Genomic DNA, 13,166 nt, shown 5'->3' with positions numbered 1-13,166 from the left:
CGTGTCTCGAGCACTTATATGCTCATCATCACAATCGTGCAATGCTGTCATCATCATGTTTTATTTCCCATTTCAACAGGAACATTTCATCATTTTGGAGCATCTTTCCTAGTTCAAATCATCAGCCCCTTCAAATATGACGTGGTCCACTAAAGCTTCCTTAATCTAATGTTTTTTCTTTAGGAGAGCTTACGGGTCAGTCAAAGCAGAGCCAGAGCAAAGGCTCAGAAGGAAGAGCAGCGACAGAAACAGCTGAGAGAGTCCCTGCATGCCCAGGGAATCAACAGTATCCAGCATATGTACCAGCAGAAACAGCTAGAGGAGATAAAACGAAAACAAGAGTATGTCCTCTCCTCTCCTCTCCCGTTCCTCTCCCACACGCATGTCCTCCACTCCCACGCCGTGCAGCAGCGTGTGGGTGTTTTCTCTCGCTCATGGCCGCGTTTCAGTATCATGCAGTGTTGTTGATTTGCAGAGGTGGAGAAAGAGAGGCTTTACTTAATTAGAAGTAGATGGTCTTAAAATACTATATTACAAGCATAGCATCTCATCTCATTACGCAGTATGGCTTTTTACAGTGTTATACAATATTATTATTTATCACTATCATTTAAATGTTGTGATTTGTCAATGTGGAGCAGATTTTAGTATGTAATTTATTATTAGTAGTTTTTTTATTAGGAGTAGTATTATTGTTGTTATTATTATTTATGTATTTTATTCCTTTTATTTTATTTATTTTTTGTCTTAATCAAACAAGGAGGATGCATACAAATACATTAATCTCAAAAGAGCAGAGACTTATGCCAGATGGAACTATTGGCTAATTGTATCTGCAGAAACAGATGTAATTTATTTTTTTAGTTTTTGAAATGGCTTTAAAAAATTGAATTGGTATCCAAGATCATTCCTAAATATTTAAATGTGAAAGTTTAAATTAACGCTAAGCTGTGGATTCACGATTTATCTTTTGTTTATTGTCAAATTCATCTTCATGATCATTTTCGTTATGTCTTATTATATTCTTTGGAAATAGTTACTATGAGGAATAAATAAATGTAATGGAGTACAATGTTTGCCTCCTAAATGTTTTGTAATAGAACTCAAAAGTAGGATTAATTGGAAATACCGAGAAAATAGCTCACTTGAGTGAATTTAAAATCGTACCACTGTTGATTTGCCTTCTTTCTCAGGGAATTTGATAAGAGGGAGAAGTCAAGGAGAGTGGAGATTGTGGCGAAGATCCTCCAGGAGGGTCAGCCGGAGAAGAGCAGGAAGAGATCCCAGCCACCGATGCCTAAACCCTCAACCACTGACAAGTTTCCGGCTCTGGGGAGGGCCAAAGAGAAGCTGCTGTACAACCTGGACCGTAACCCCCCAACGGCCACAGAGGAGAGAGATACCATCGTGAGTGGCTCATAGTGTGATGCAGCAATGAGTCGTAAAAAGGAAATGAGCATTTTGACACTTCCGGTTCCCTCATCTTTAAAATCACATATATTGCCATGACATTGTAAACACCAAATTTGTTTATATCTGAAGCTTCTTTGTGTCACAAAAATGGTGTTTGCTAACTAAATGAGACTGCTAAGTGTTAGCCGCCTTTAGCTTAGCGATGCTGATTTTGCCGTGGTCTTCATCTTCTGCATTTTTAGCCTCATGTTAGCTATTTTACCCCTTGGCAATTCCATATATCATGAGTGGTGGATATCGTCCTGCTAAACAAAACAAGGAGGCACCATAAATGTGTGATCTAATTTTCTGCAGGTTCTACAAAATCTCATTGCTTTTTGTCGAGGGACCTCTTGCGATGCTAACTCCGGATCGCCCTAGAAAAAAAACGTCATCACTGCACCACTTTGACCAAGTGCATTTTCATCAATCATGACCCGATGTGTGTTTTTTGCAGCAGTTTAGAGACTTCAGCAGCTCGTCATCAGCCTCTTCTGACGTTGACGACCAAGAGGAACCCACCAACCAGGAGGAGGACCACCCGATCCTTTCTGACAGCCTGGCTGAGCCGGAGTTCTCTGGCCTTTGGGACCAGAACTACAAGGTACGCTAAAAAAGCAACCACTGCTGAACAAAAGCAAATCCCTGCAAGCAGCTATATTTAAACACTCATAAATCATCTCCCATTCAAAGCAGTCACATCTTTTTTTCTGTGGATGTGCTTATTGCATTTATTTCCACAGCTGAATTCACTACCTGCACACTGGCGCATGTATCATGAATAATTCTATTTAAAGCCAATACTTCCATGATTTGAAATAGTTGTGTAGCATGTTAGAAGTTAACAGAAAAGAGGATTCCACTGACTTCTTGTTCACTGATTTAATAAGGGTCAAGTTCAATTCCCAGTACCCAACTGTACCTCTGGCTTGTTAGTGTGTTCCAACAGAGACAGCGGTCAGTGTTTGCTGATAAGAAACCAGCGATGGATTGTTCTTGTTTCTGCAGAACTAGCCCCTACGTGGGACATTAAGGGGTGAAATCCAGAAGTGGAAGCTCTGCAGCCTTCCAGCAAAGCTGATCTCTGTACGGCTGCAACTACAATTACTTTTATTATGGGTTAAACTGCATATTATTTTCTAGCTATATCATTTAATCTATAAAAAGCAAATAGTAAAAAAAAGTCCCTCCTGGTTTCTCAAAATCCAAAGTGATGTTTTAAACATCTTTTTGTCAGTCCATAACCCATGGATGTTCACTTGTAAATGTTTTTTTTTTTAAAGATAAAATCAGACATCTCAATACTTCACAGGCTGAAATATTACAAACAATTAACTCATTATCGAAATAATTGGCGATTATTTTACCGTGATCAATTGATCTCTGAATCTTATAGTTCTGTGTCCTCATTAATGCTAACACATTAGCATACAGTACATTTAGCACCTGGAGGCAACTAGCACAGCTTTTTTGGAAATCCAAAGCTGGTATTGATTTTTTTGTTTTTACTTTTCCAGCATATGTTAGTTGACTTTAGCTTAATTTTCTAAAAATATTTTTGAATTGCAAAGTTATATAGTAATTGATATAAAATGAATGTGAGTGCTGCAATGCATTGACAGCACCAAATCTGATTCCTGAGGTTTCTCCTTGGTATCTTTTGGTAGCAGAAGTTTGCTGCCAGCGAGGTGAGTTCTCTCCCATCCTGACTCCCCCCCCCCACAACAAACACATAAATACACACTTGAATGTGGGGCGACAGGCATCACTTCTCATTGCGCCGGTGCGTTTGAGGCCTTGGAGAACACAGGGCTACAGCTCCCAGCTCTGAGCCAGAGACAAGTGAAGTGGAAGCGATCTGTCCTCCTCAAATGCAGATCAGACTCATTCCCTCTTGAAGGCTCCTTTTCTACACATTAATGGCCAGTGCGGAAGACCAGCAAATCAACGTAACACAGTTAATAAGATGATCTATGAGGGGGAGAATGATGATGTAATGTCATGTCACTTGTGCAAAGTTCTTTACATTACATCCTCAGAATAAGCCTTGCTACTGTATGTGAAAAATGGCTTTTTAAAACATCATTTAACTTGTTTGTTTCTTTTTAAGTATTTTTATTGTTAGAAGACTCATGTTATTCCAGTATTTAACTTTTTTTCTTGTTTAAAATGTGTTGCTAGAACCTTGCTTACAAAAACTCTCTAAATACAGATTAAAAAACATTTTCTGATTGAAATCATAACTTAAAATCTAAGAATATCGGCATGGTTTTTGTATTGCTGTTTTCATTTTGGTCAACATTACCCTTAAGGCAACCTAAATGGTGTAAAAAAACATTACAAAAAAATAAGGGTGTAAAAAGGTATTGTTTTCATATCAGAAACTATGATGACAGGACGTTAAAGAAATTGATATATGTTGTATGCCATTTCTTCAAATATTCAATTAACTGTAGTTACAATATGAGTTAAGATGGATATTTTTTTTACTGTTGAAAATCAAATTCCTACCAAAAAAATAAATGCAAGTATTTCTCCTAGAAGTTTGTTAAAATACACAACTACAATTTTTTTTCAGCCCCATTGATTCGTTTTTTTAATTGGATTTTTGATAAATTCCAAAACCATAAAACACTATCCAGAGCGTTCTGCCAATCACTTTTCCAGAATTAAACATATCCCTAATATTCCTGTAATGCAGATTCCTGTTTCCTATCTACAACATGTATGACTGTACCAATCCATATTAAGCTAGTATCACCTGTTTACCTCAAGATGGAGCAGACTGATATCATAGCAACGTTAAGCTCAAATTGACGAAGATAAAGCTACATGTCTATGTTACAGCAGACTAAGCCGAGAGGAAGTACATTGTAATAATCTCATAAAAGGATTTCATAATCCTATGTTAATGAGGTTTCATCTTGTTTGCACATGACTATTACATACAGTTATTATTCAGGCATACTATAATCCCCAGCGCTCAGAGCAGAACGTTTAAAAAAAAAAGTCAGGAAGGAATCGAAGCAACATGTTTGAGAAAATAATCAAAAGACATGCTATGAAAAACATTTCCTCCTTCTTTCTTTTCCTATACGTTTTATATATATTTTGGGTGAATTTTAATTCATTACGTTAAGATGTGAGAATTTGAGTTACATTTTTTTGTTATTTAAAATGACTTCACTAGCTGTTGCTTCCCTGTGTGGTTACAGAAGCTCCTGAATGAGAGAACAACATTGGTGCAGACAGAAGTAAAGCAGGAAGAACCTGCAACAGCCAGTGGAAAGCTCAACCTTCCTCCTAAAAAGGTTCATGGGAAAGAATTGAAAGGCCCTCCATTCATCAGTAAACCAGAAGTCCTCCTCTTCAAGGTACCACACCACTGCTTCTGTAGAATGTATGTCCTCCAATGTCTTGTGTTTCATGTGAATGTTTCCTATTAACAATTATGTTGAGGCTGACTAAATGTTCTGTTTCAGGACTTTGAATTGGGCAAAACGTATAAGAAGAAAATCGTTCTGACTAACATCAGCTACATCACCAACCACTGTAAGCTGCTTGGGGTGTCCGACCACCTGAAGGATTTTATCACTATCAAGTAAGATTTTTACATTGTCACTAAACACACACTGTGGACCATCGGTGCACTGCTATGTCACTATTGCTATGCCACTTTTGCGTCTATGCCACTATTGCTGTAACAAATGTAAATGTTCCCACTGTGGGACTAATAGAGGAGTTCTGATTCTGATGGGGCAATAAGTGGTGCCAAAATCATGACAACTACAATCACTAGGACAATGGTATGCAACTACATGCTTCAGATGACATCACTTGAGGCTATAGATCAGATTTGGCGCCTGTGTTCATATGCAATAGAACTTCCGAAGTTCCCCTTTAAAAGGCAATACAAAGCAACAGAGACTTTCACCCAATTCCATTTCAAATTTAGATTGAGTTATGCTGTTCTTCACTGCTTATAGTCTATGAGTCAAACTTAGCTACACATACAGTAACTTGGACCTAACTCTCTACATTGTGACTAACTTTCTTTTCGTCTTTTGAAAGTGAATCTATAATCTCACGTTGCTCTCCTCACTCCAAATGCCACATAGAGGTTGATTCTACATTTAGTGTTCTCATACTACCATCTTTTCACCGTCTGTCTGAAACGGGAACCCGGTCTGCCCTCATTGGTTAGCTGACCAGCTTTCTTGTGATTGGTCAACTGCTTACAGATGTGTCGGAACTATCCCGTACTTTAGCCTATCACGTACAATACAAACTAGCCAATAAAAGTGTGAGTGTTGTGTAGTGATGTCACTGTGTTACTGAAGTAAACAAACAAGTCCAATGGAGGCCTTTCTGGAAGGGGGGATTTTATGCTTTGTGATTTTAGCCTTTGCAGACCATTTACATGCACACAAATAGATACATAACACACTACAGGAAAGAGAAAACTGCTAAAAGCTTAATAGGCTCTCTTCTATGTAGCCGTTTTCAAATCTGATTTTTATTTATGGATTATCAGCCAAAAAAACTAAAGTAAAGGATGTTGTAATGAGTTTTTTTATACAGGTTTTGTGACGAGAGCTACAGGTGTTGGGTTGAAATGTTACAGCTCCTACATACTATATTTTTGACAGCTTAACTACCACATGGCAACATCTGCTGATGCATCCCCACTCAATACCACCACTTGTTGTCATTTAAAAAGAAGATGGGGAGGACGTGAAAGCAGAGCCTGTCCTCCCACATATGGACACCAGCTTGGCTCCACACGATCACAGCTACTCTTATGAGACCAAATGAGTCAGTCTACGTCTCTGCCTTCTCCTCCTTGTTTCTCTCTGCCTGCCAGCAGCCCACAGGCCCGGGAAGAGATGCATTGTTCTTCAGGTCACTCGCTGTGTATCACTTTCCCGTCAGTTCCCCCGTGACTCGATGTGGTTTCTTCTTCTCTCTTCTTTCTGCCTGACTGAGCGAAGAGTCTCCCAGGCTACAGCGGGGTCAGCCGGAAACTACTGATGCCGTTCTTCTCCAGCATTAGCGCTGGACCACTTGTCTGAACACATCACTTTCTAGTTATGTGATCTTAACTCACATGTAGCAAACATGCACTTTCTTGAATAACGGGTGAATGCACACACACACTGTGTTATAGTGTTCATTATAGCCCCATCTCTGACAGTACACTCAATCTCTCTTCAGATATTTCAGGATAATATCTTGAAAGTAAAATGTTTTTTAAAATTAATACATATACTTACAACAGGAGCTCCCTGCTGTTATGTTTATTATATGAGATTCATCACTACTACCAGATACAAAGAAAATGTCTTCATGACAAAGCTTTTTTAGTTTCCCCACCAGATGGTTTGTTACATTCCTCAGTGCCATTCTTTGCTTTTCTTTCTTAATTCGGCAATAACTGGTGCTAATGCAGCCCCTACTGTAAGCTCTTTAGGAGCAGACTTTACTGTTTAGAATTATAACACGCCAGGAGCTCCTCACAGCAAGCTAATTTCTCCAGGCTTCTGCAATCGGGACAAAAACTCATTATTTGAAGCCTGACAAGAAGGGTTATTATGTAATATTGCAGGAATGTGCCATTCCAATCTAATTTACTTGTTATTCCCTGATATAAGTGAAAGGAGTACATATAGTGTGACTAGGTACTTAAGTAAAATAGTCATATAAATATAATGCATCAAAAATAATGTTCTTTCAAATGAGAAATGAAATTCAAAAGCCAAATAGCCCTAATTAGGTGTTTCACTTATTCAGCCTTACATGGTATTGTTTGACCATTGCTAGCCCTCGTCAAACAGCATGCTGTTAGATGGCCTTCTCCCAAAACCCTGACATTTTAGTCACTTTTGACTTATATAATTTGTTACAGCAGATCCTGAACCCACCAGATGGCAGGCAGTTTCTGTACTGATTTATAAAGTGTGTGGAAACCAATAGAAATACAAAATACCAAGACAAAGAAAGTTTAAAGTATGCATCAACACAAGACATTTTGAGCCAAAGTTATGCAATCTTTCTTCTCCACCACCAAATGTTGCTCAGCAGCAGTAGTGAACTACAGTTTTATTGAGAATGTTTGTTTTACTTTTATTAGAGCTTCAGTGGGAGAGAATATGAACTTTATCGACAGCTCAGGTTTTCAGGATTTCTAAATGCTGGGTGTTGAGTGGAAGGAGGATTATTAAAAAGTATATCAAGATTGGATTTTGTTTATGTGATCATATTGGTTATCTTGCTTTGGATATTTTTCAGCCAGTGTTTATTGTACACTGTGTGAAGTAATAGTATAAGTATGTTTTACTGAATTAAACTAAATCAAATAGAAATGGGTATATACTGTATTGCTGTTTGAGGTTCTAGAATTCATTGTGATAACCTAATAAAGAGGAATCCTTATAACATTGACAAACCTTTTTTAAACTGTCAACAAAGCTTTCATTAAGGGCCTACTGTCGCTGTGTCCTCATCCTCCTGAAGACCCAGCCTACTCTGTCGGCGGAGAACCCAGCCATTGACAGGTAGGCTGGGTCCTCAGCGGACGACGAAATGAGACGTTCTACGGAGCATTTCCTCTTACGTCACCAGCAGTTCCCACCCCTACCTTTTGCTGCCCCCGTCACCTAGTACCAGAGGTGTTAATTTTGCTGTTCATTTTTTATGTTGTTTACTATTTGGGTGTGTTAAAACCCTATACTTACATTTAAAAACAAATTCAGCCGTTGCTGCTGCGGTACCGGTACGGTTGATGCCATTTACTTTAAAAAAAAAACTCTGGGATATGGTAGACCGCGGAGCATACATCAGATGTGTCCCCCAAATCCGGGAAAAGAACGCCGGATTCGTCGACCGCTTTCGGAGGAGTCTTGTCTTTTTTCAAAATTGGTACAGCCTTCTTTCGGCGGAAATCACGTATGCTGTCTGCGAATCCGGCCCCAGGAGGATGCAGCCGCTCGATTGGGACAAAGCTACTGTATCTGCATTGTCCATTATTTTGAAGGAAGGAATCTACTGTATCTTTTCATTACTGGGTCATAAAACGGCACAGAACTGCCAATGAAACTGCTGTAAAATCATTTATCAACAATGGTTGAATCTTTTCAAGGGCAACAAAACAAGTCATTTTTTTCCACTTTTTGTTGAGTAATGAAGACAATTAGAATCGCTATTGATAATAGATAGGCTATTTAGAAATCACGATTTGTTCAGAGTGTCCTGCGTCTACCTATTCTCTGACCAAACTGTGGTCTACAGTTTAACTCTAACCCTAATCCTCTAACCCTAACCCCCTAACCGAGGTAGTATCATTTAGTCTCCACAACCTTTGCGAAGGAAAAAATGAGTCCAAAAATGAATTATTTAGTGTGAACATGAGTCAAAATTGCAGTGGAACTTTATTTCTTATAGTATGCCAATGTACCAACAACCGAGGACTACTTGTGGTTTTTGGTAGGGCGAATACCATTACCATGCAGGAACAAGCATTATGTTCTAGCCACCAGAAGTGAAGGTATCAAGCTCTCATGTCTGTTAAATGAGAAGAACAGAAACAGAATTCAGGTTATATTCACAAACATGGTCAGAGACTTGATGCTTTACTGTGGATCGCCTTCAGACATGGTTATGAGCGTGAGGGGGTTTGAGCTCTGCTGAACAGAATAATGATCTGAGAATGCTTATTGATTTACTGTAGGAAAAAACAATGGGCCAGAATTTAAAATAGAACACACAGCTAGTTAGTAATACTGTACCGCCACGGTCCCAGCTTCATCACTTCAGTTGACTGCAAAAGATATGGTGTGCAGTATGGCCTCATTTGCAGCACGTTATATAGGGCTTTCTGAAACACTGCCTCACTTAGCATTTAATCCCAAGTGAACTGTTCTATTTTTTATCTTCACGTGTAGTTTCATACCAGCTGTCCTGAAGCCATGAAAGATGAATGGTACCAATAAAGATGGAAATTAGCATTAAAGAAAAAAAAAATCAGATGAAAGTTCAATGTGACATTTATAATTAGCAACAGATTCACCATGCTAGTTGGAATACTTTCATACGCTTCCAGATCACAGTGGTGAGCTGGATGGCAGCTTCAAGCAGCCAAAATGACAGCTGGACCAACAACTTCAAACCAAAAATATTGAGCCATTGCCCACTGGTAGTAATTGCTAATTGTCTCAACTTTTCTGTCCGACAATGAAGCATAAATCCCCTTTTCTCTTTCTCAAATTGAGTTTGAAGACGTCCACTGCTTTTCAAACCATGATTCAGAAAAAGCCACCCAATCATGTCCCCTTGCAGTTTCAATGTCTTTAAATGTGCGGTTCTTCTACAGCCACATTTCTTACATTGTTTAGTTCTGTAAAAGTTTGGTTATATTGTAGGCAGAGGATACGGCTAACCTGCTAAAAAACACAAGATCCACAGAATTTAAACAACTTCCCACAACCCATAAGCTTTCCTGCTAAATGATCTCCTCATCATACTAAGAAACATGACCATAAGTGACGGAACAAACATCCACCAGTGCCCTGCTAACGTCAGCTGCAGCCCATTAAAAAGCATGCAAACATGATTTTGGTCATGTTAGGTGCTAGTGTGATCCTGCTTACAACTCGCTGTTTTACTAAGGTTAGCTTACTTTGTCTCTTGTTCATACAGTGTAACCAATTGGTGGACCAATCAGTTTAAAGCTCTGTCATTTGGGACACAAATTCCTGCAAATGTTGTAATAAAGGAGGAATTGTAATCACAGAAAGATACACAAAACTTAAATGCCTTTATCTTGGTTATATCAGTGAATAAGTACGCAAATCCAAAACATGCAACAAGGATATATTTGCATATGTGTCGACTTTGTAGAAGGACAAATTTAATTTACTTTGACTTCATTCACCTGCTGCGGCATGCTGTCCTGTATTTATGTTAGAATTAAGAATGTAGAATTTATTCTCTTTGCTCCCAGAGTTTGAAAAGTTGACATAAGAAAAATTAATATGAACCTTTCCAGTTTTTGTTTTGAACTACCTGCAGGCAAAAATGTCAACTTGGCAGAAAATGTATCTCATCACTTACACATAAAAGAATCCACTGCATGCATTCAAATGTCCAAATTGGTAAGATGAAACTATTTTGAAGACCTTAAAACAAAGGCTTGGTCTCGTTTATGTTTTCTAACTGTAGTTTCTTCCTAATTATGCTCATAGTTGCATTTTTTCTGACTTGAATCCTCTGTGCTCCTCTGGCTGGCTGCCTGCTATATTTTCATATCGATCGGCTCTCCTATTGTTTCTTTCTAAGGGCGTTAAGTTGTGAAGCTCCTCGGGCAGTGATAGAGTTGGTGTAAACATGTGCTGTGAGATACACATGTTGCATTGAAATAGCTCACAGTGCTCCTGTTTCTTTTCTTGACTGTAAATAAACTTTTGGTAACAGTGCGATAATAATATAAAAAGATCCCTAATCATTCTGTTCTACACTGCAGTGTTTTCCTAAGGAACAATAGCTTTTTTTTCTCCTCTTTGTCTTGTGCACCTTGCAAACTGAGCATCAGGTTGACTGTTGACCTCGACTCTTCAGCTTATCCACTCTCAGGAGATTTAGCATTTTATCTGAAGCTGCTGCTGCTATTCTGCTGAATGTATATCCTTCTGAAGATGCACGCACAATCTGTGGAGTCTTTGTTTTGTTATTAATGTTATATACATGTGTGAAGCCATGCAAAGACTGCTTTTAGGGTTAGGGTTTTAAGGATTTCTTCATTTTAACTGTAAAAAAATGCAGATTTTTTAAATATGATTTGACTTTCAGCTTTGATCCACCTGGTTCTTTATCCACTGGGATGTCCTGTGACATGCAGGCTGTTTTTCAACCTACGGTTAGTAACAACCCCTCCTTTAAAACATATACAGCACATTTGATAGATAAGAAACTGAAGACTTAGATATCTTTAGTGTTTATAACCCTTTTTATATTTGTGAAATCTACCAAAAACAACATTTTGTCCAATTGGAATGAAACCAATTCAGACTTTCATAATACTTTACTTGACATTTCTACATTTATTGAATTAACTCAAATGTATTTCCTTTCAGTGCAATCGATGGCACATTTTGTCTTGACTGTTATTTAACACATTGGATTTAAAATGTAGTCATGCCTACGACATTAAGGTGCTAGCTTTTAATTTGAGTGTTTTCACATCAGATGAACAGTGTAAGAGTTACACAATGGAATCTTGGCTTAATCCTGTGGCTTTGTATATACTCTTAGACTGATCTGTTTTTTTTTCTTTTATGAGCTGTGCATGGCAACAAGATTAACAGAGGCCTGAGATATTCCCTGCAGCGCCTTTATATTATTTAAAATAAGATCTAAAATTATAGTTAAATCCAAAAACAGTACATACATGTGACCTTGTGAAAAGTGGAAATAATGGAAATGTGTACATACAGCTTTCTTCTCTTTCAAGTCAAAAGAACTATCTGCTCTTTGTTATTCAACTTTTAGAATCAAATGTCTGCAGATTTATCAAACATTAAAGCTTATTCTGAATTCAAAGTCAACGGTGTTATGAAGCAACTCATTGTCCCATTATGTGATCACCTCAGACCAGCGAGGATCTGGAAGGAGAGGTCCGGTTTGCTTCAGCAGTGGGTCCTTTCTCTGTGCCCATCAGATGCACCATAAAGAAATGTGATGTGAGTAACATGCTGTGGAGCACTCCTAGAGAAAAGGACTGTACATTCAAAATAACTGCCAATCTTATTTTAATATGTATACCACATTGTATTTATTGACCTTATAGTGATATAAGGAAAATTAAGAAAAATAATTATGGAACAAATATGACAATCGAGTGAAGTCTTCTGATATGTATGTATTTAACTCTGTACTTAAAAAATTAATTTCTGTATGTGAATGTATCCTCTCTCTAGATGGAGGTTGACAACCAGTTCATTGACTTTGGTTCGCACGTAGTCGGCCAAACTGTTTCATGGACTATCACCTTGACCAACAACGGGGCTCTGGCCACTCTCTTCAGCCTGGACACCTCCGCTTTCAGTCCAGACACTACCCCGGTACAGATGGCATCCAAGCTCTCTGACAACACCTGCCAGGTCAGACTTTGGATCTGATACTCAAGAGCTTTTTCTGTCGCTATGGATACAATTTAAAGCTACAAAGTATAACAGATACAGCATAGACAATGAATGTGTAGTCAACGCCAAAGACAGACATACTGTATGACTTAACTTCATGGACAGTATAAAGTCTGATGTATGAGTTGTTGTTTGCTGACAGGAAACAAGCAGCCCAAACACAACATCTGACAACCAGAGCAGCGCTGTATCCATTGGGACTGGCAAACTCCAAGAAAAGGAAGAGAGTCAGGAGCTTTCTGAGCATCCAGGTAAAGCTGTTATACATTTATGGTACTGGTTTGAATCCAACCTTTGCTCCAACCTACCTGTCTCTTTCCCCCTTGTCAGGTTTTTTGCACGGCCCAAATATTATTTAATGCTAATTTGTGTACCCTCAATTCAAGTTCTACGTGGATTTAAAACTGAAACCAAAACCTGTCACTCTAAACCCAATCCATGTGATGCTAACTGGTAATGCAAATCTCCGCTACGCATATGTATCACGTCCATTCCACACAACATTCACAAGTAACATCA

General features: G+C 38.5%; 1 protein-coding gene across 1 annotated transcript in view; it reads left to right on the top strand.

The window, feature by feature from the left end:
- The window catches only part of cfap74 (cilia and flagella associated protein 74), a 58,258-nt gene that overhangs the window by 8,520 nt on the left and 36,572 nt on the right, over nt 1-13,166 (top strand). Inside the window, exons 10-18 of the mRNA XM_063888765.1 lie at nt 184-341; nt 1,194-1,407; nt 1,910-2,056; nt 4,668-4,826; nt 4,935-5,053; nt 11,296-11,362; nt 12,096-12,185; nt 12,423-12,605; nt 12,790-12,898. Coding sequence (XP_063744835.1) covers nt 184-341; nt 1,194-1,407; nt 1,910-2,056; nt 4,668-4,826; nt 4,935-5,053; nt 11,296-11,362; nt 12,096-12,185; nt 12,423-12,605; nt 12,790-12,898 — 1,246 coding nt within the window. The remainder of the gene's footprint in view (nt 1-183; nt 342-1,193; nt 1,408-1,909; nt 2,057-4,667; nt 4,827-4,934; nt 5,054-11,295; nt 11,363-12,095; nt 12,186-12,422; nt 12,606-12,789; nt 12,899-13,166) is intronic.

This window comes from Eleginops maclovinus, chromosome 1 (assembly GCF_036324505.1).
Source record: "Eleginops maclovinus isolate JMC-PN-2008 ecotype Puerto Natales chromosome 1, JC_Emac_rtc_rv5, whole genome shotgun sequence".
NCBI classification, from domain to species: Eukaryota; Metazoa; Chordata; class Actinopteri; order Perciformes; family Eleginopidae; genus Eleginops; species Eleginops maclovinus.
This window is presented reverse-complemented; position numbering and strand designations above follow the sequence as displayed.